Source organism: Panthera leo, chromosome E3 (assembly GCF_018350215.1).
Source record: "Panthera leo isolate Ple1 chromosome E3, P.leo_Ple1_pat1.1, whole genome shotgun sequence".
NCBI lineage: Eukaryota > Metazoa > Chordata > Mammalia > Carnivora > Felidae > Panthera > Panthera leo.
In genome coordinates, this window is record NC_056694.1 from 23,576,919 (window position 1) to 23,599,051 (window position 22,133).

Genomic DNA, 22,133 nt, shown 5'->3' on the forward strand with positions numbered 1-22,133 from the left:
GCCAGGCACCCCAGGAACACTGTATTTTTATTTGCTAAATGAGCAACAGTACTTTGGGACCTCAATTTTGTCAGCTGAAAAACAGAGACAATAGAGACTTACTATGTAGGTTTGTTATGAGGATTAAATTAGTGTGTGTAAAGCATTTTCAATATTGGCTAGCACACAGTAAGTGGTCAATTTGTGCCACCCATTATTCCCTATCCTGAATGAGTTGAATAATTATTTACTCTATGACTGTCCCTCCAGAATGAAAGGCCCATGTCGATAGTAATGTGACTGCCTTGTTCTCCTGCGTCTCCAATGTCTACAACTATGCCTGGAAGAGAATAGAGGCTAGATAAGTAGATGTTGAATGAATAAATAAATTTATACATAGCAAGAGAGAGAATATATCTACTGGTCAGGTTAAAATATACACATCTTGGGGCATCTAGGTGGCTCAGTTGGTTGAGCATCCAAACTCTTGATTTCGGCTCAGGTCATGATCTCACGGTTCTTGTGTTCAAGCCCTGAATAGGGCTCTGCGCAGGCAGTGTGGAGCCTACTTAGGATTCTCTTTCTTGCTCTCTCTCTGCCCCTCTCCTGCATGTGTGTGCACACTCTCTCAAAATAAATAAACTGTACATATATATATGTATATATAACTGTATATGTATATATGTAACTGTATGTATATATAACTATATATACATGTATACACACACACACACACACACACACACACCCCTCATGAGAAAACTTACTACTAGCCAGAAAAGGGGCAGGCATTAATTCCCTTCAGGTTGCCACAGACTGATGAACAGAATAAAACAAATGCCATGAAGTCAACAGCCACCTCCAGCTAATGGGTGTCCTGGTAACTAGTTAGCAACCAGCTCTCTGAATGTAGTTCTCATTGTGAATGTTGGTTGATATTTTCATTTCATTATAAAGTAAATAAGGTGTACCTGGGTGGCTCAGTTGGGTAAGCGTCTGACTTCAGCTCAGGTCATGATCTCACGGTTCGTGAGTCTGAGCCCCGCATCGGGCTCTGTGCTGACAGCTTAGAGCCTGGAGCCTGCTTCTGATTCTGTGTCTCCCTCTCTCTCTGCCCCTCCCCCACTAGTGCTCTGTCTCTCTCTCAAAAATAAACATTAAAAAAATTAAATAAATAAAAAGTGAAACAATAAAGACATCAGGACTTCATTCATCAATGACCAAACTTCTTTCCTAAATCAAATAGTTTTTGAATACCAAAAGAATATTTTCTCAATTTTCTGTGCTATTCACAGTATAATGGCAAAGATATGACATACCACACTGGGCTGATGCTCATGCTGATGAGGTATGCTGTCCAGTTTGCCACAGTCCCCACCATGCCCTACTGCTCTACAAATATCATTACCATCTATTAACATACCTGTGCTTCTGTTTCTCTTACAATAGAGTTAAAAGGGAAGAAAAATATTTCTTGGACCCACGATCAAGAGACTGATAATTATGCCCAAAGATCCAGTCTCCTGTAATTCCATTTAGCAACAGAATCCCACAAGTTTTAGCTGACTACATGGCTTCTCAGAAAGGCCTCTCTTCTTACTTCTCTGCAGTAACACATGACCGTGGACTGTGAGCCCTACAGAATGTGAGCAGCACAAAGTGTGCAACTTGCAGCTCATGTCCTTGAAAGAGAAGATGCTTGCCCTTCACTTCCTCTTCCCACCACCCCACCTCCTAGGTCGGAGAATGGATGTGATGTTTCAGTCATGTGGGCAACAACTCCCTAGAGGATGACAAAGCAACAAGACAGAAGGAACCTGGGCCCCTGGATGGTCTTCTGAAATAGAGCTTCCTCTACTCTCTGGATCTCCCACCTAGCTCTGAATTATAACATGAGATAGAAAGAAACTAAATTGGGGGTGCCTGACTGGCTCCGTAGAGCATGCAACTCCTGAGTTCAGGGTCATGAGTTCAAGTCCTGTGTTGCACGTAGAGATTACTTTTATAAGTACCGCGTGCTAACTGATTGCGCTACCAGAGTGCTGAGATTACTTTTAAAAAATTAAATAAAAAAAAGAAACAAACAAAACTGTTCACGCTGCTAGAACCTGGGATCTCTTTGTTACAGTAGGTCTGCCCTACACCCTAATACGTCAAGTCTCCATCAAAGGTGGAAGGGTGGAAAAACACAAAAGTTTCCAAACAACTGGACAGAACATGTTTCTTTGCAGAAGTGAAGACTATCTCCATACCTAGCCCACTTCTCCATCTTACCAGGCCCTTGAGTTTACAGAGGTGAATATATGATAGGGATGAGTCTCAGGTACGCACCTGCAGGCTGGGGATGGTGAAGGCAACATTCCGTGAATTCAGATACGCCAGGACTCTGTGGGACAGGTCCGCCGTCCACCCATGGGAGCTTCATTTGAAGACAGGCAGGAGAAGGTCACAATGATAGGTTCCCCTGATGAGCAGTTTCCCTACTTGCCAAGAGGCCAGGGGACCAGAGTTAAGAGAGGATGTGGGGAATGGGCCAGGAATGCTAGGAACTTTGTGTTGAAGGAGGTAGGAGATTTGTTAACCTGGCACACTGGTGGGGAGTTTCCAATTCTAAGAATCCTCCTGGATCCCATTCTCTCAAAGACAATTATCAATTTCTGAGCTATGTGCAATATTCTAATTCCCATAACATTCCACGTGTGTTATCTACACTCCAAACTCACTTGGAAAGATGTCCTTACTATATTAAAGCCTAAAGAACAGAAACAGTGTATACCATGAGAGGTTGGAATTTAAGAGTGTGAGCTCAAAACTGGGACTAGAATCCTGGCTCTGTCACTTAATTGTGTGGTCCTAGGCAGTTTACTGAATTTTCCTTTGCCTCGGTTTCCCTTTCTATGCAATATGGATAAAAATTGTGAGGATTCTACTTGTTCACACATCTTAAGTGCTTAAAACAGTACCCAACACATAGAAAATGCATAATTTTGTTCGTTAACATCCAAAAATTGGAAATGACTCAAATGTCCAACAACAAGTAAAAGGTTACATAAATGTTTTAACATTTGTTAAATGTTATGGTACGTCCAGGGGCGCCTGTGTGGCTTAGTCAGTTGGGCGACCAGCTTCAGCTCGGGTGATGATCTCACCACTCGTGGGTTTGAGCCCCATGTTGGGCTCTGTGCTAACAGCTCAGAGCCTGGAGCCTCCTTCTAATTCTGTGTGTCTGTCTGTCTGTCTCTCTCTCTCTCTCTTCCTCTCCCTCTCCCCCTCTCTCACTCATGCTCTGTCTCTTTATCTCAAAAATAAATAAACGTTAAAAAAAATTTAGAAATGTTATGGTACATCCATTCAATGGAGTGTCACCCAACCATAGAAAAGGAATGAGCTGGACTTCAGCTTCCGGCTGTAATGGAGTCATGGGCAGCAGATAAATCCTTCTGCCTTAAACAAGTGGTAAATTTTTGTTATTAAATAAGTAGATGAATGAATAAGTGAATACAAAGATAGATAGATAGATAGATAGATAGATAGATAGATAGATTTTAGCCTGAAAGAATATATCCAAAACTATCAACTAAAGTTAAAGCTACATTAGGAAGAAGAGTGTTTATGGGCACTCCTTCTCTTTAACATAATTGAGTGCTCCTGTCATGGGCTCCCAAGCCCCATTTCTTCTCCTTCACAGTACTCATCATATTAGAATTATCTGCTAATATTTGTCTTTGCACAACACTCTCTAGTGCCCTGTCCCACACCCTCAGTATCTAACACCAGCCCACATGCAGTATAAAACATGACAGGGCAATGCATCCTGGAGCCCCACTGCTGGATGTACAACTCAGCTCCACCACACTGCCCAGCTACGTGACCTTGATTCACCCTTCCTGTGCCTCCCTTTCACTGCTCTGTCCAATGAGAAACAACAGGACCCTCCCTGGGGGTGCTTGTGAGGATTGGACATGTTTCTATGCACAAAGCACTAACAATGTTGTTGCCACATAGTAAACCCTCAATAAAGGTTAGCACTCGTGCCAGAGCAGAGAGGAATAAAAGTTTGTGAAGCAAACATATCTACTTTCAAACACCTGTGCACTGGTTGCTATGTTTTTTGTAATAAGTATGTAGGTATTACTTTTTACAATTAAGAGACTTCCATTTAAGAATTTTTATGAAGTATCTATTCCATCCCTTCCCCTCCCCTCTAGGGTGGGTTACCTTTGAAACTGTATGAGATCCAGTAAGGCTACATGGGAATAAAATGAAAAGACAACTTTAAAAGAATCATTCCAGAGAGATCACAGGCACATTCTGTCTGAAATTTTTAGAAGCAGCAAAGTGGGGACAGAGTAGGGACATTACCATTCAGATACCTTCCATCTATTATTTCTTCCTAAAAGGCAAAGAAATAATGTCAAGTACAACACCCAAAGTTGGCAGTTCCAGTAAAGGAGAGTTTGATTCAAAGAAAACGGGATACTCACCGCCATTTTTTGCAACAGGGGATACAAATCTGTAAGAAAGCCATTGGAGGTATAACTAGAACTGAATGGTATAATCTTCAGAAATATAAACATGGGTTAGGAAAAGAGCCCCCCTCCCAAAAAAGAGTCACTCATGAAGGAAAATTTTAGTGAATTTTAATTTTACCTGTGCCAATATATGCCCAGTGTGAGAAAACTCTGGTTTGATAAACCCTTTTAGGGGAGCCTGGGTGGCTCAGTCAGTTAAGCATCGGACTCTTGACTTCAGCTTAGGTCATGATCTCATGGTTCATGAGTTCGAGCCCTGCATCAGGCTCTGAGCTATTAGTGCAGAGCCTGCTTGGGATTCTGTCTCCCTCTTTCCCTGACCCTCCCCTGCTTGCTCTCTATCTCTCTCTCTCTCTCAAAATAAAATATAAATAAACTTTAAAAAAAGAAAAACCCTTTTAGAATAAACCTGAAAATCCTACATATATATGTGGATGGACACACACACATATGCACACTTCCCAAAACACTTCACAGTATCATGTACCTACATTGATCTACCCCCACTACATTCCCTAAAATGTGTGGAAACTATGACAGATTGTTCCTCCCTCAGGACTTACCCTGCCTGGAATCTGGAACTCTATGACTTGCCATTCCATGGCTCAGAAAAAGGAACAGGAAAAGAATGTATGTCCTAGGTTCCCAGGACATCCTCCTGTAGTTAATGCAAGCACAGAGGTAATTCAGGTTTGTATTTTTTAAATATAATTAAGAATGTTCAGAAGACAAAAGGGAAAAACAAATAGATCCAGAATCTCTTGAGGCTCTTTTTAACAAATTTTAGTCAGGGGCCGCCTGGGTGGCTCAGTAGGTTGAGTGTGCGACTTCAGCTCAGGTCATGATCTCAAAGTTTGTGAGTTCAGTTCGTGAGCTCAAGCCCCCCATCAGGCTCTCTGCTGTCAATGCAGAGCCCACTTTGGATCCTCTATCCCCCTCTCTCTCCGTCCCTCCCCACTCTCAAAAAAAATTAAAATAATAGTAATAATATTAATTAATTAACTAATTTTAGGGGTGCCTGGGTGGCTCAGTCAGTTGGGCATCTGACTCTTGATTTTGGCTCAGGTCAGGATCTTGTACTTCATGGGTTTGAGCCCAGCGTAGACTCCACGCTGGCAGCAAGGAGCCTGCTTGGGATTCTCTCCCTCTCTCTCTCTCTCTCTCTGCCCCTCCCTCACTCACACTCTCTCAAAATAAACAAATAAACTAAAATAAATAAAAATAAAATTTAAATTCCATGTACCTTGTTCCATCTAAACCCCTATGCTCGTTGAAGACATGATCATCTCTCTCCTTGATGACAACAGTGGCCTGTTTATATTCTTATACCTGCTCCTTTCTCCTCAATCCAGCAGAGGAGTGGGCTCTGTTATATCTAGACTATAAAGAAGAACTCTTACAATTCAGTAACTAGAAGATAAGCCAGAGGGAAGAAAAGATACAAACCTAAACTTCATTTTAAACAACAACAACAACAACAAAAGGCCAGTAAACCCATAAAAGATGATCAGGATCATTAGTTATCAGGAATATGTAAATTACATTCACAATTAGATACCACTACATAGGGGCACCTGGCTGGATCAGTCAATAGAGCATGAGACTCCTGATGATCTCGGGGTTGTGAGTTCAAGCCCCATACTGGATGTAGAGATTGCTTAAAAACAAAATCTTAGGGGCTCCTAGGTGGCTCAGTTGGTTAAGCGACTGACTTCAGCCTGGGTCACAAACTCTCGGTTCGTGAGTTTGAGCCCCGCACCTGGCTCTGTGTTGACAGCCCAGAGCCTGGAGCCTGCCTCAGATTCTGTGTCTCCCTCTCTCTCTGCCCCTCCCCTGCTTGAACTCTGTCTCCCTCTCTCTCTCAAAAATAAACATTAAAAAAATAAAATATCTCTTTAAAGATACCACTCCATACACTAGAATGGCTAGAAGTTTAAAAGACTGACAATACCAAGTGTCGATGATGATGGAGCAACCAGAACTCATGCACTGCTAATACAGCCACTTTGGAAAATTGTTCAGCAGTGTCTCATAAAGTTAAACATGCAATACTCTGATCCAGGAATTCCACTGCTAGGTATCTACCCAAGAGAAATGAAAACTTATGTCTACACGAATACTTGTACAATTTCATTCATAATAGCCAAAATCTGGAAGCAACCCAAATGTCCAAGCACAGGTGAAACTTTCAACAAATACCATTCAGTGGAAAATCATTCACCAATAAGTAGGAAGTTGGGACTTTTGCTTCCAGGTGAAAGTAATTGGCAGTAGATAAACCCTCCTGCCTTAAATAATTCGAAAACCAATCAAAATAATGAAGCAAAGGTTTTCAGACATTGGCCAACAACAAGGCTGAGATCCTAAGAGAAGGGAAACTGAGATTATAAAAAAAAAATATCAGTCTCTGCCCTGCATTCCTGGCACAGAGCTCCTAAAACCTTGGTAAATTCCTAAGTGGAAAAAGTAATAGTAGCATCTTTTGTTCCATTGAGGCACCTTTGGGTGGGCTCCTGGTTGGCTCCTGGCCGGGAACTGGTCACCAGAAAAAAAAACCAAGCCATGATTAGAAGCTTGGAATTTTCTAGCCCCACCCCCATCCTCCAGAGAAGAGAGAAGGGCTGAAAAGGGACTTAATAATTGATGGTGCCTATGTGAGGAAGCCTCCTTAAGATCTCAACAGTAGAGGGTCTGGAAGCTTTCAGGTGGATGAACACATCCACACCAGGAGGGTGACACATCCCAACTCCACAGGGACAGAAGCTCTTGCTCTTGGGACCCTCCCAGACCTTGTCCTACATATCTCTTCATCTAGCTATTTACCTGCATCCTTTGTCTGATCTTTCCATAAACTGGTGAAAGTCAGTTGTTTCCCTGAGTTCTGTGAGCTGCTCTAGCAAATTGACCAAACCTGAGGAAGCAGCTGTGGGAACCTCCAATTTGTAGCCGTTCGAACAGGGTTAGTTAGGTTGGGACAGGACGCCTGGAGGCCAGCAACGAGGAAGTCCTGGCCAGCCATGGGGAAGGTCAGAGCCCTGTCCAGGCAGCACGCCACAAGAAACCGGATCCAACCAGACAGACCCAAGATGGCAGAAGCCATGACAGGAAACCCCTGGCCAAATTAGGAAGAAAAAGCGGGAAACCCTGCTTCCCACCCCAAGAAATGAATATGTCCCCTCCCCCACCACAAATTAGCAACTGCCAATTGAAGATAGAAACCCAACCCGCCAGCCGTACTGCTCTCTGAGCTTCCCAGCTCTCATTTCTCACGAGTGTGCTTTCGCCTTAATAAACTTTCCCGCTTGTGTTGCTCATCTGCCGTGCTGCGTGTCCCTGAATTCATTCTCATGACAAGAACAAGAACCTCTTTTTTTCTAAGCTTATTTGTTCATTTCGAGAAAGTGCGTGCATGCAAAAGTGGGGGAGGGACAGAGAGAGAGAGAATCCCAAGCAGGCTCTGAGCTGTTAGAATGAAGCCCTACCTGGGGCTCCATCTCAGGAACAATGAGATCACGACCTGAGCCAAAATCAAGGGTCGGATGCTTAACCAACGGAGCCACCCAGGCGTCCCGACAAGACTAGACCCAGGTCTGGCTGGGTTGACATCCCAGGGGCCCGGGGTCTCCCCAGTTCACCTGGCAATGTAGCCACATCACACAGAAGTTGTAGGTAACCTGGAGACCTACTACGTGCAGCTGGTATTGAAGTGGAACAGGAGGGGACCAGTCTTTTGGGACTGAGCCTTTAACCTGTGGGATAGGACTGTACCTCCAGATGGATGGTGTCAGAACGGAGTTAAACTGCAGGACACCCAGCTGGCATTACGGAATCGCGTGGTGTAAGGAAAACGTCCGCATCTTTGGTGACCAGAAGCGTCAGAAGTGTTCGTGTCTCGTGCTTTGTGCGGGTGGTAAAGGAGACACTGGGTTTCAAAGACTCACAAGAAAAAGAACAAAGCAGGAGGTGGAGAACTGGGTTTCCCTACTCAGGAGTGAAAACTGAGGTTCCCCCTTATACAAACACAAACACGCTGGGCCCTCGAAGTGTTGCAGGCGGCTGCCTGGAGTCGGCTTCCTTGAAATGGCTCCTAGTGCAGGAAAGGGGGCCACAGAGGACACTCCAAGGAGCAGGCAGGGGATGCGGGGCCTCCGATTACCTGGCACCAGCTCACAGGTCCACCGACAGTCATGTCATCTCTCGAATGATCCTCTCCAACAAGGGGTCACCAAACCACACCCCAATTCAAACAAGCTGCCTGGTTTTGCGTGGCTCACAAGCTAAGAGTGGCTTATATATATATATATATTTTTTAAAATGTTTATTTATTTTTGAGACACAGAGAGAGAGCAAGAGGGGGAGAGGCGGGGGGGGGGGGCAGAGGATGTGAAGCAGGCTCTATGCGGACAGCAGAGAGCCCCTATGTGGGCCTCAAACTCACAAACTGTGAGATCATGACCCAAGCTGAAGTTGGACACTTAACCTACTGAGCCACCCAGGCGCCCCTAGTGTTTGTATCTTTAAATAGTGTTTAAAAAAAACAAACGAGGGGCGCCTGGGTAGCTCAGTCAATTAAGCAATTGACTTCGGCTCAGGTCATGATCTCATGGTTTGTGGGTTCAAGCCCCACATCAGGCTCTGTGCTGACAGCTCGGAGCCTGGAGCCTCCTTCGGATTCTGTGTCTCCCTCTCTCTCTGCCCCTCCCCCACTTGTGCGCTCTCTCACGCTCTCTCTCTCTCTCTCAAAAATAAATAAAATGTAAAACAAAAACTAAAAAAAAAAAGAGCAATATTTCTTGACCCACGACAATTTCATGTGTGAAATTGAAATGCTAGTGTCCATAAGTAAAGTTTTATTGGAACAGGGCCATGCCCGTTCATTTTCTGTATTGTCTACGGCCGCTTGCACACTGCCACAGAGACTGTGCGATCTACAAAGCCGAAAATATTTATTCTCTGTTCCTATGCTGAAAAGTCTGCCAAGCCCACTTTCAGAGCTACACACTTACATATTTACAGAAGAAATGTGGTGTTGGAGATGGCTTGAAAATAATAGGGGAGGAAGTAGGTGGGAGGTGGTTATGGGTTGCCAACTGAAGCTGAGTGATGAGTACATGAGGTTCGTTAAATTCTTATGTCTCCTTTTGTAGGTGTTTGAAATTTTCCATGTAAACGATTTTTTTAAATTTTTTTTTAACCTTTATTTACTTTTTTGAGACCGAGAGAGACAGAGCATGAACGGGGGAGGGTCAGAGAGAGAGGGAGACACAGAATCCGAAACAGGCTCCAGGCTCTGAGCTGTCGGCAGAGCCTGACGCAGGGCTCGAACTCACAGACTGTGAGATCACTACCTCAGCCGAAGTCGGACGCTCAACCGACTGAGCCACCCAGGCACCCCCCATGTAAATGATTTTTAAAAGAGAAAGCAACAGAGGAGACTGTGTGATTTTAGTGAAAGAAGGTGGAGAGCAGGGCGCCTGGGTGGCTCAGTCACCTAAGCCTCTGACTCTTGGTTTCAGCTCAGGGCATGGTTTGTGAGTTCCAGCCCCACATCAGGCTCTACTCTGATCCATGTGGAGCCTGCTTGGGATTCTCACTCTTCCCGTCCCTCTGGAGCTCTCTGTCTCTCTTAAATAAATAATTAATTTAAAAAAAAAAAAAGAGGGTGGACAGATGAGGGGGAAAGGGGAAGGAAGCTGATAGGATGGGCTGATAGGGTGGGCACCACCAGGAAAACAGGCGGGTCTTTCAGCTCAAGTGGAAGGAGGAGGGAGGACCACTCAAAATTTATAGGTCACATCAGATAAAAACTGGGAGCTGTGTTTTGCTTCATCTCACTCTCAGGCAACCCACACCCCAATTACAGGACACCATCCTCTTGGGGGTACTAACAGGAACTTGAAGGGAACCCCCATAATGCACACCCACGGTTTCTTAAGATTATTTTATAGGCCCCCCCAGCATTCTTTCATACAGATTTCCCTGGTATTATCTAGCTTTCTTGAGCAAACAGATTCTTTAACCCCCAAGGGCACTTCCACAACCAGCTCTGCAAACAATTATGCTCATTTTACTGCCCAGGGCAAAAACAAACTGAAACTTTTGAAACCTACAAACACCAGAAGGCGCAAACTGCCAACAGGTTTGGAGGGAAGACGATCGCAAAGCACTTTGTAGACCTGTTCTGCCCCACCAATCCCACCCCCAAGGCTGGTACATTCAACTCTCATAATAACTCTTACTGGGTTTGGGTCTTTTGGGCTTTGGGGAAACTTTGGCCCTTTTTTCTCCCTTCCCTTTTGGTCAGCTGCCCTGGGGCACTGGCCTCATTCACAATTCTCCAGTTTCCCAGACAATGAGCCTTCTTGTGCTTATTGCCAGCATCTCCCTATTAACTCTACGGAGAGGTATATGATTACTGAAACAGATGCCCTGCTTTCTGCTGCACATAATGTCTTCGTTCCAAGGAAACCCCAGAGCATCACCAGTACGGGATTTGGTTTTAATTAAAAGCTCTTTGGGCCATTCTCTTTCAGGAGGCTGGCCAAAAGGATTGAATGGAGTGTGCAGAGCAATAATGATTTGGGAGTTGATTGCTTTCTCCAAGGGCCCCTCCCCTTCCCCACCCACCCCCACCCCGTCCCACCACTGCCCAGCCACCTGCAGACTGGTGGAAATCAGGCAGGCTAGGGCCGCCTTGGTGGAACCTATGAAAACAGCAACAATAACCACAAACCAGAAAGGAACACAGTTTCCAGAGAAACCACGAGGGAGAATTTAGATGAACAGGGAGACCAACCATCCTAGTTTCCCTGGACTGAGGGGTTTCCTAGGACACACAGTTCAGCTTTAAAACAGGAAAAGTTGTGGGGCGCCTGGGTGGCTCAGTCGGTTGAACATCCAACTTTGGCTCAGGTCATGATCCTGTGGTTCTGAGTTCAAGCCCCAGATCGTGCTTTCTGGGGTCAGCCTGTTAGCACAGAGCCTCCTTGGGATCCTCTGTCCCCTTCTCTCTGCTCCTCCCCGCTTGCACTCCCCCCGACCCCAAAAAAGATAAATAATTAAAAAAAAAACAGGATAAGTAGCAGGCAAAGCAGGATAAGTTGGTCACCCTACAGATGAGAAACATTTCATCCTCTATGAAACTTGCTGAAATGCTGGGAATTTCCCCCAATTTTGGCACATCCCATCCCAAACACAAACCAACAATTTACAATTATATGGAGTTTTACTGTCTGCAAAGCAGCCCGATGTAAGGTCTGCATCATGGGTGCATATATATGGGCCATACAGATACTAACTTGGAGATTTTCCACCGAGAAAAAAAATCACGGTACAATTTTCATTACTATTAATGCAAAGTGGGCGGACTTGTCTGGCTTGTAGAATAACAGGCTGATTGAACTGGATTTGGTGTTAGAATGGCCAGGCTCACAGCAGGCACACAAGTCAAAAGAGTGCTTACTTTCTGGACTAGAGGCATGGAGGCCTGAGCTCTTGCCCCAGCTCTGCCTTTGAGGGGAAGACTCTGGACAGACCTTCCCCTTCCTCTTTTAGTCTCAGGGGGACAAAATGGAAGGTTTGGGATTCTGAGATAAAAGGAGAGGAAGAAAAGTCTCACTGAGCACCTACCATGTGCCAGCATCACGCCAGACCCTCCCCTCCACTTACTCTCTCCATCGCACCGAAGGTTTACTTTCCTGAGTTTCACAGATGAGTTCATGGAAACACGAGGTCACACAACAAGCAGATAACAGAGAGGGAGTCCCAATGCTGGGCTGCCTGGCTAGTCATAATCCCAGCAACTACCGAATGAGAGAGAACTAAGTACGCGTCCCTCTAAATACCCGGTCTCACTGAATCCTTGCAGAACCTTTGAGGCAAATATTACCATTATCTCTGCTTCTCAGAGAAGGAAACTGGTTACAAGAAGTCAAACCACCGGCCCAAGGTCACACAGCTACTGAGTGAAAGGGTGGCTGCCCAAACCCAGAGCCCAGATCCCAAGCACTGACCAGCTCTGCCCTCCCCCCCAGCCTCTCTGCTCAGCACCTGGAACCTAAAACTCCAGGTGGCCAGTGCCATCTCAAGGATAGGAGCTCCACTTTAATTTGAACCACCCAATTTGTGCTCTTGAACATACTCCTTAACCTCTCCAGGCTTGCATTTCCTCCTCTATACAATGGGGATGGCGAAAGTACCTCCCTCCGGAAGGCTGTTGTTAGCATTTGCAAAGTTCATCAATTGATTCAAAGCAGTACCTCCCTCAGGAAGGCTGTGTTAGCATTTGCAAAGTTCATCAATTGATACCAAGCAGTGTCGGTGTAGGTGCTATTTGCTTTGGGTGCACTTTCCCATTTCTTGCTCACAACAGCCAAGAGGTAAAATATGGGAAATATGTAAAGAATTGCCTTGTATAGGATACAAGTGTGCTGTTTTGAAGAGACACATGCACCCCAATGTTTATAGCAGCACTATCAACAATACCCAAAGTATGGAAAGAGCCCAAATGTCCATCGATGGATGAATGGATAAAGAAGATGTATATATACACACACACAATGGAGTATTACTCAGCAATCCAAAAGAATGAAATCTTGCCATTTGCAACTACGTGGATGGAACTGGAGGGTATTATGCTAAGCGGACTTAGTCAAAGACAAAAATCATATGATTTCACTCATATGAGGACTTTAAGAGACAAAACAGATGAACATAAGGGAAGGGAAACAAAAATAATATAAAAACAGGGAGAAGTACAAAACAGAAGAGACTCGTAAGTATGGAGAACAAACTGAGGGTTGCTGGAGGGGTTGTGGGAGGGCGGATGGGCTAAATGGGTAAGGGGCACTAAGGAATCTACTCCTGAAATCATTGTTGCACTATATACTAACTAATTTGGATGTCAATTTAAAAAAAGTAAAATTAAAAAAAAAAAAAAAAGAATAGCCTTGTATAGAAAATAGGTAAAGAACTGAGCCAGCAGTGGCACATATAAACACTCAGTGAATAATGGCTATTATTATTAGTGCTATTATTTTTGCAGCTGCTGTCATTATTACAAACGTTTCCATCATTGCTGTTCTTATTACTAAGTGGGTTTGAATCCCTTTCCTGGAAGTTTACACACACAGACACACACACACACCCCATCAAGAGCCCTTAAAGGCTCTGTGTCTGCCCTTGGCTCGCTCTCCTTTCTCGAGGCCCCCACGGCTGCAACCCACCCCAGCCCCATGCACCTTTTCTGCCTCTTCCCTGGGGAGGCCCCGTGGCACGCCCCCGGCCCGCGCACGACCCCTGCGCCCCGGCCCGCCAGGCGCGCCTCACCTGCGGTGCCGGCTCCACCGCTGTGACTCGCGCGTGAGGGGCGAGGGGCGTGGCCACAGGGCTCACCAGGGGCGGGGGCGAGCGGTGGGGGCGGTGCCAATCTGCCGGGCTCGACCTCCACTCCCGCAGGGGAGAGTGGAAACCCCGCAGCCGCGGGGTCACAGCCGGCGCCTGGGGCTTTCTCTCCAGACTCCGGTGTGCCGCCTGAGGACGGACGAAATGCACTCTGCCCCGCTCCTCTCTGAGATTGCAGCCAGGGAGGGAGGTTGAAAAGTTAAAGATAAGAGCCACCAATTGCAACGTAGGGACTTTATTCGGATCCAGATGCAAACAGACTGTTAACAAATTATAAGACTGTCGGAACAACGTGATCACTGGATACGTAAAGGCTACATTCTTTAGTTGTGAGCATTGTAATGTGGTTCTCTTAAAAGTCCTTATCTTTTGGGGGCGCCTGGGTGGCTCAGTCAGTTAAGCATCTGACTTTGGCTCAGGGCGTGATCTCCTGGTTAGTGGGTTCAAGCCCCATGTGGGGACTTGTGTGGATGGCTCAGAGCCTAGAGCAGGCTCGGATTTGGTGTCTCCCTCTCTCTTTGCCCCTCCCCTGCTCACACACACTCTGTCTCTCTCACTCTCTCAAAAATAAATAAACATTTAAAAAAATTTTTTTGGGGGGCGCCTGGGTGGCTCAGTCGGTTAAGCTGCGGACTTTGGCTCAGGTCACGATCTCGCGGTCCGTGAGTTCGAGCCCCGCATCGGGCTCTGTGCTGACAGCTCAGAGCCTGGAGCCCGCTTCGGATTCTGTGTCTCCCTCTCTCTCTGCCCCTCCCCTGTTCATGCTCTGTCTCTCTCTGTCTCAAAAATAAATAAACGTTAAAAAAAAAAATTTTTTTTTTAATTTAAAAAAAAATTTTTTTTTTAAATCCCATGGGGCACCTGGGTGGCTCAGTCGGTTAAGCACCTGACTTCGGCTCAGGTCATGATCGCAGGGTTTGTGGGTTCCAGCTCTGTGTAGGGCTCTGTGCTGACAGCTCAGCGTCTGGAGCCTGCTTCGGATTCTGTGTCTCCCTCTCTCTGCCCCTTTCCCTGCTCGCGCGCTCTGTCTCTCAAAAAAAGTAAATGTTAAAAACATTTTTAAATGGGCATTAACAAAGACCATGTAATAGTAATTCAAGGAAATGATTTTATAATTAAAAAAAGCCAAATATTAATTACCATGTGCATGCACTTTTATTAAAACTGGGAGGAAGTACACTGAAGTCTTGGGTTTGCATGGTGGGATTCTGCAGAACTGTTTTACATCTTTTCTAGTGAAAATATAATTGTGAACTCTAGAGATTTTCTGGCAATCATTCAACTTTAATGAAACACATCTCAATACATGAACATTTTTAAATAGCTAAAATGCCTAATGCTGACATTATTTTGTCAGAGCAAAATTAGACCTTCTCTTCAGAAATGGCCAGCTGTACTGTTCTGCTGCTCTCTGGTTGATATCGATATAATACTAGTGTTCAGCGTTGTCAAAAAAATCCTTTTATCCCTTGGTTTAGTCCTTTAACCAAGAAGCTTACTCTCAAGCCTTAAATGGTGGGAAATCTCTTCCATCCTTTGTCAACTTTTGATTTAGAAAATAGGTATCTGTGAGTTTCACATAACTCATCCTGCAAGGATAAAATTTTTACATTTTTACACTTCATTTTTACATTTTCTAACGTTAAAAGCTTATAAACGTGTATATGTGTGGGTATACATGGCATAGAAAAAAAGTCCAGGAGAGCACATACCAAAATGTTAATACTGTTCTCTCAGGTTTGTAGATTGGTAGTTTGTTTTCTTCATTTCGCCTTCCGTAGATTTATTTTTTTGGTAACAAACATGTCACTTATAATACAAAAAGCAGCAAAGGCTTTATGATCAGTCACAGCCACCTTATAAATAATAAAAACAAGGTGGCAGGGGTGCCTGGCCGGCTCAGTCTATAGAGCATGTGGCTCTTGATCTTGGGGTTGTGAGTTCAAGCTTCATGTTGGGTGTACAGCTGACAGTTAAAAAAGAAAAAGAAAAAAAAGGAAAAAGGTGGCAAAATCAAGTGTAGGAAAAACTGTTTTGTTCTGCTGAGTATAAAAAAGATTTCAGTATATTCTCAACTACCTCAACTCTAATACCATTTGACAATTTTTGAGGGTTCAAGGACATTTAAAACCAACATTCTGGGGGCACCTGGGTGGCTCAGTAGTTAGGTAAGTGTCTGACTTCAGCTCAGGTCATGATCTCGTGGTTTGTGAGTTCGAGCCCCACGTCTGTGCTGACAGCTCAGAGCCTGGAGCCTACTTTGGATTCTGTGTCTCCCTCTCTCTCTGCCCCTCCCCTGCTCATTCTCTCTCTCTCTCTCTTTCTCAAAAATACATAAACATTAAAAAAATACATATTCTGCATTGACTCCTAAACAGGATATAAGAATACAGCATCTGGGTATTGTATCTGTTCTTAATTATTTTCTAGGACTTAAGAAGTGCAGGTGTATAAGACATTCCAATTTTACATGGTCATTTATTTGTGTGTGGGGGAGGGGTGGGAATCTTTTCATTTTTACATATACAATATTGAAAACGATTTTTAAATGGCCTTGTAACAACAATGCACTATTTAATTCATGAGAATACAGCATATTGACTCTAAAATCCAGAGGGAAATCTTAAGTTCTAGTTATGTAATAATACTCTACTAATTCTCCAAAAGTATGCAATTTCCTAGCTAAAAAGAAGTACTTTGGTATCAGCACAGATTCCAATTCAGTGATATCAATATAAATAGCAAGCCACAAAGCACCAATTACTAGTAAATGAAACCCAATGCCATACCAGTTGTGCTATAAAAACAAATCATTAGGGAATCCAAATCAAAACCAGGAGATAACACCTCACATCCATTAGGATGACTACTATCAAGAAAAACAGGGGCGCCTGGGTGGCTCAGTCAGTTGAGCATCCTACTTCGGTTCAGGTCACGATCTCACGGTTCGTGGGTTCAAACCCCTCATCCTGCTTTGTGCTGACAGCTCAGAGCCTGGAGCCTGCTTTGGATTCTGTGTCTCCCTCTCTCTCTGCCAGGACAAATACTGTATAATTCCACTCACATGAGGAACCTAGAATAGTCAAATTCATAGAAAGCAAAATGGTGGTTGTCAGGGGCTAGAGGAAGGGGAAATGGGAAGTAATGGGTACAGAGTTTCAGTTTTATGAAATGAAGAGTTCTAAAGACAGACGGTGGTGATGGTTGCACTGCATGAATGTACTAAATACCACTATACACCTAAAGATGATTAAGGAGGTAAATGTTGTTATGTGTATTTTACTACATCTTAAAAAATTGGAAGAGAGGGGCGCCTGGGTGGCTCAGTTGGTTAAGTGTCCAACTTCGGCTCAGGTCATGATCTCAGTTCGTAGGTTTGAGCCCCATATTGGGCTCTGTGCTGACGGCTGTCAGAAGGCTCTGTGCTGTGAGACAGCTGTCAGCACAAAGCCTGCTTAGGCTTCTCTCTCTCTTCTCTCTCTGTCCTCCCCTCAAATAAATAAACTTTAAAAAAAATTGGAAGAGAAATAATGGTACTGTTGTCAGGGAACACTAATAATTTTTAAAGTAAGCAACTAAATGGGATACGGTATTCTGAACTGGCTCCTAAAACAGAAAAGTTTCATTAGTGGGAAAACGGGCAAAATCCCAATGCTCTGTAGTTTAGTTAATATGCCAATGCTAATTTCTTAGTGTTGGCAAACATGCCATAGCTACATAAAATGTTAATATTAGGTGGGCGCCTGGATGGCTCAGTTGGTTACGTGTCAGACTTCAGCTCAGGTCATGATCTCAGTTTGTAGGTTTGATCCCCACATTGGGCTCTGTGCTGACCGCTCGGAGCCTGGAACCTGCTTGGAATCTGTGTCTCCCTCTCTCTCTGCCCCTCCCCCACTCCTACTCTGTCTCTGTCTCTGTATCTCTCTCTCAAAAGTAAATAAACATTGGGGCGCCTGGGTGGCTCAGTCAGTTAAGCAGCTGACTTCGGCTCAGGTCATGATCTCGCGGTCCGTGAGTTCGAGCCCTGTGTCGGGATCTGTGCTGACAGTTCAGAGCCTGGAGCCTATTTCGGATTCTGTGTCTCCCTCTCTCTCTGACCCTCCCCTGTTCATGCTCTCTCTCTGTCTCAAAAATAAATAAACGTTAAAAAAAATTTTTAAAAAATGTAAATAAACATTAAAAAAAGAGTTAACATTAGGGAAATTAGGTTAAAGGTGTATAGGAACTCTTTGTACTATCTCTGCAAAATTTCTCTAAATCCAACATTATACCAATATAGAAAATTTATTTAAAAATAAATTTTTTAGGAGTGCCTGGGTGGCTCAGTCAGTTAAGTGTCCGACTTTGGCTCAAGTTGTGATCTTGCGGTTTGTGGGTTCAAGCCCAGCGTCGGGCTCTGTGCTGACAGCTCACATTCTGGAGCCTGCTTTGGATTCTGTGTCTCCCTCTCTCTGTCTCTTCCCCACTCGTGCTCTGTCTCTGCCTCCCAAAAATAAATAAATGTTAAAAAATTTTTTTTAATAAGTTTTTTTAAAGTGACAACTCGAGGGGCGCCTGGGTGGCTCAGTCGGTTAAGCGTCCGACTTCGGCTCAGGTCACGATCTCGCGGTCTGTGGGTTCGAGCCCCGCATCGGGCTCTGTGCTGACAGCTCAGAGCCTGGAGCCTGTTTCAGATTCTGTGTCTCCCTCTTTCTCTGACCCTCCCCTGTTCATGCTCTCTCTCTGTCTCAAAAATAAATAAATGTTTAAAAAAAAAAAAAGTGACAACTCGAAAAACTTCAAATTAATTCATACATAGAAGACAAAGACAACACGTATATTAGAATCGATAAAGGAAGCAGTGAAATATGAATGCCTATACATAGCTACAGTAGATATAAAATTTTAATTTTTATTGTGCTGTTCCCTGTTGCCTAACTATTGTCTCATCATCCACTAACTGCAAAAAGGCAGGCTGTCGAATTCTATATTGCAGCAATATTTCCTTAATGATTCTGGGTGTGTATTTCCACTTAGATTACAAATGTTTCTTAGCGTGGTTACAGTATGAACTTCTTCTGCCAGTTCATGATGGGGTATCTTTGATAAGTTGGTTGTAAGTTTGTGAGCGTCTGGTTTCAAGTCAACCGGAAGCCCCAGTATGTGCTCAGTGGGTGCCCAGGCGGTACGAGTCAGACCAGACCGGCCCTGACTCAGTGCTCCGTTTTCCAACCGGAACATGGATGTGCCAGCTAGAAGCTTATTTGGACGGTACTCAGCTATCTGCACAAATGTGGTAGATCACCTTCAGTCACTGGAGGTCCACGTTGAGTACGTGCTGTAGTTGTTAGAAAAAAGGATCCTGAAACATGTCTATCAGTAACCAAGTAGTGGGAAGCAACTGATGCAAATAACTTCAGTATGAGTCCATTTAAACACTGTGTTCAGATCTAAGTGAAAACAAAGCTTTAATCAGCAAGAGGACGTGAACCAACTAAGTTTTACTTTATTTTCCAGCCCAGCTTCTTTTCTGTTGAAGGTCAACTCTCTAAAAACCGGGAAGACATACAGAAGGGTAAAATATACTATCATCGTTAACTACTCTGCACAAGGGAGCAATGGCTGAGGGTATTGTATCTTCTCTCCTTCCCTCTTCTGTAATCAGCAGCCTGAACACTCAAGGGGTTTACACTGCAGCTACAAGGAGCTGGGAATCACAGGTGCAGCTTGCCTTAACTTTCCCCATGACCTTCCAGGTCAATAGGTTAACTTGCTTTGACCACAAATACGTCTCTTCTTAATTTCTCTAGCACAATCTTAAACTTGATACGAAGCACTTACACAAGGAATGGTGCAGAAAAGAAGGCAGCTTTATTGCACTTTGGGGAAAAAACAGGATTCCATGGGGGGGGGGGGGCGGGGAGGAAAGCCATGGATACTCAGTAAGCAATATTGCCACCTAGTGGAGTGGTCACACGCCAGCAAGACTTTCAAGATCAGGTTCACAAATGTGATTGGATTTGCTTATTTAAATTTTCATCATAAAACGGAACTTTTAATATGCTGGTCTTCAGAGAACCTCAGATTTTGAGAAACGATTTGTATCCGTGCAATGCATAAATGAATGTGCTTGCCCTGCTTTCTTTTGGATAAAGAGAGGTTTGTTTTTTTTTAAATAGACTATCAAATTAATTCTTGATTTCCAAATTATAAAACTTTGCAGCAACCTGCCTCTTTGAATATCCATCACTCTTGCACTCTTGCTTGACAGTCTAAACAGCAAGATTATGACAATTTCTAAAGAAACAAAACTCAACTATGTAATAACTACATTAAGTTCACTCATTTCCTCTATTTTTATAATCTAGGGTGCTAAGTATTTGCACTTCACTTATTTGAATTCCACAGAAAAAAGCACTAGAATGCACCAATAAAAATTCTGCATAAGTCACATAACCCAATTCTTCTTATGACAACACGGTAACAGTGACAGATGCTGGTGTGAGGATGTGGGAATGCTGTTCTTAATGAATAATAAAGTAATTCTTCCCAAGGCTTTAATTCTCCTTTATACCCAGGTGTTGCAGTAAATGTGTTGACTTGATGACTTCTATGAGCATATAAATGAGAATATTTAATGAAACACCTGGCTGACAAAAAAAGGAACAAAGTCATGAGAATAACATATTGTTAATAACCACAATCTCAAATCCACGTCTCTGTTATTACTGAGATTTTAGATTCCGGGTTAAGTGCTCTGCTCTCTTTGGAATATGCACAATGGTTATTGATCTTGCTAATGAGTTCTTCTATTGCAACATTTGTGGGTATATGGTTGGAGGCACTCACGGATTCTAGAATGTATGAGTCTGACATGGTCTTTCTTCATCAACCCATATTCTTGGCAAATAAAGTCAGGAAAGCATTTTAGGAAGAACCAGATTCTGGGAAAGAGGTATACACGTGTGGAGTGAGAAGTTGAATTAAAACATTTTTAGGTAGACTGCATTTTGTCAGCAGACGAGTCAATGTTTCAATTCTGAGAGCCTGAGATTGTCTAGGAAAATACAATTCTGAGTATAGGGTGGAAGTTATCACAGAGACAGAAGCCAGGGTTTTGCTTTGCCAAAGCAATAGGACATGGGCGTGGGGGGGTGATCCCTGAAGTATGTGACCTGAATGAGGTTGTTTGAGGGTTAGACTGCCTCAGGGTTCACCACAATTTGCAATAATCCTCGCAGGCCCCCACCCAGTCCCACCCAGTCCCAGTCAGAAGCCTTTCTTTATGGCAAGTCAACCACACCTTGCACACAATGCTACTATTTGGGCACCCCTGAAGCCAAAACAACAGAAGATCCCAGGGGAGCCTTACATTAATTCAAACAGAATGCCAGAGTCATCTCCAAAAAAGTTTATTAGCATGATTAAAAACATTTTTTGAATAATGACAGAAAGAATTTCTAAACATGAAAGAGTATCAGTGGCTATACCTTATAACCAAATATTTGCAATCGAATGGACAGCTTTATTGCCAGTCTTCATTTTATTAAAAACAATCCATATTTATTGGTTCCATGTGAAGTCATGACTATTGCTTTGACTGAGAATGAGTCCCTACTGCAATTAAGTATAAAAAATATCTTCCATAATTGGAGTGTGGCCTGTATTACTGAGTAAAGAGTTGATAAAAATCCTCAAAGAGTTGGGTTTTTGTTTTTTAAAAACATTCCTTTTACACACTACAAAGAAATAATTAGTATTTTGGCTTTTTAAATTCCTACATGATATTTAGAATGGCAGTCCTCAGAGGTCCTCCCTTTACAGAATCGCCAACGCAGACCCTCTTCTGAAGTGTACATTCTTGGGTTGGGCTCTGAAGACTTGGGCCTCCGCGTGTTTATACTGGTTTGAGAACAAAGACAGCATCATCCAGAACATAGTAGTCGTTGTACATGTCGCCTTCGCACAGGTACGGTAGTCTGGTGAAAGCTTCAATAACAAAACCAGCTTTTCTGAAAACTTCAGGCAGACTATTCACTTGTTCTTCCCAGTTCTGTCCCTTGATTTCTAAAATTTCTGATGGCTTCTCCACTTGCCACCTACTAAAACAAATAGAAACATTAAGTTAAATTCTTGAACAAACAAGTTATTTAAAGAGAGAAGGGAGGAAGAACGGTATTGGCCAAGGACTTGGCATGTGCCAAACAACTGGTGCTTCGATGAAGGATTCCTCCTGAGGCA

At 43.7% G+C, this 22,133-nt stretch overlaps 2 protein-coding genes across 8 annotated transcripts in view; both read right to left on the bottom strand.

The window, feature by feature from the left end:
- OTOA (otoancorin) overlaps positions 1–13,870 on the bottom strand; it is a 73,273-nt gene extending 59,403 nt beyond the window's left edge. For 2 of the 7 annotated variants that reach the window (XR_006197855.1, XM_042922281.1), the window contains exons 1-6: positions 13,839–13,870; positions 5,075–5,169; positions 4,464–4,492; positions 4,342–4,372; positions 4,198–4,225; positions 2,311–2,398 (exon numbers count right to left, since the gene is read on the bottom strand). Coding sequence is in view for 6 of the 7 variants with exons in the window: in XM_042922281.1 (XP_042778215.1) it covers positions 2,311–2,398; positions 4,198–4,225; positions 4,342–4,372; positions 4,464–4,492; positions 5,075–5,165 (267 nt within the window). In the remaining variant the exon portion in view is untranslated. Of the gene's footprint in view, positions 1–2,310; positions 2,460–4,197; positions 4,226–4,341; positions 4,373–4,463; positions 4,493–5,074; positions 5,170–13,838 lie in introns of those variants that run through there. The other 5 variants (XM_042922282.1, XM_042922283.1, XM_042922286.1 and 2 more) reach the window with 5 other exon arrangements.
- Positions 13,871–21,288: 7,418 nt separating this feature from the next.
- The window catches only part of METTL9 (methyltransferase like 9), a 49,553-nt gene continuing 48,708 nt past the window's right edge, over positions 21,289–22,133 (bottom strand). Inside the window, 2 exon segments of the mRNA XM_042922294.1 lie at positions 21,289–21,980; positions 21,983–21,994. Of these exon segments, the coding sequence (XP_042778228.1) occupies positions 21,790–21,980; positions 21,983–21,994 (203 nt within the window). The 3' untranslated portion in view covers positions 21,289–21,789.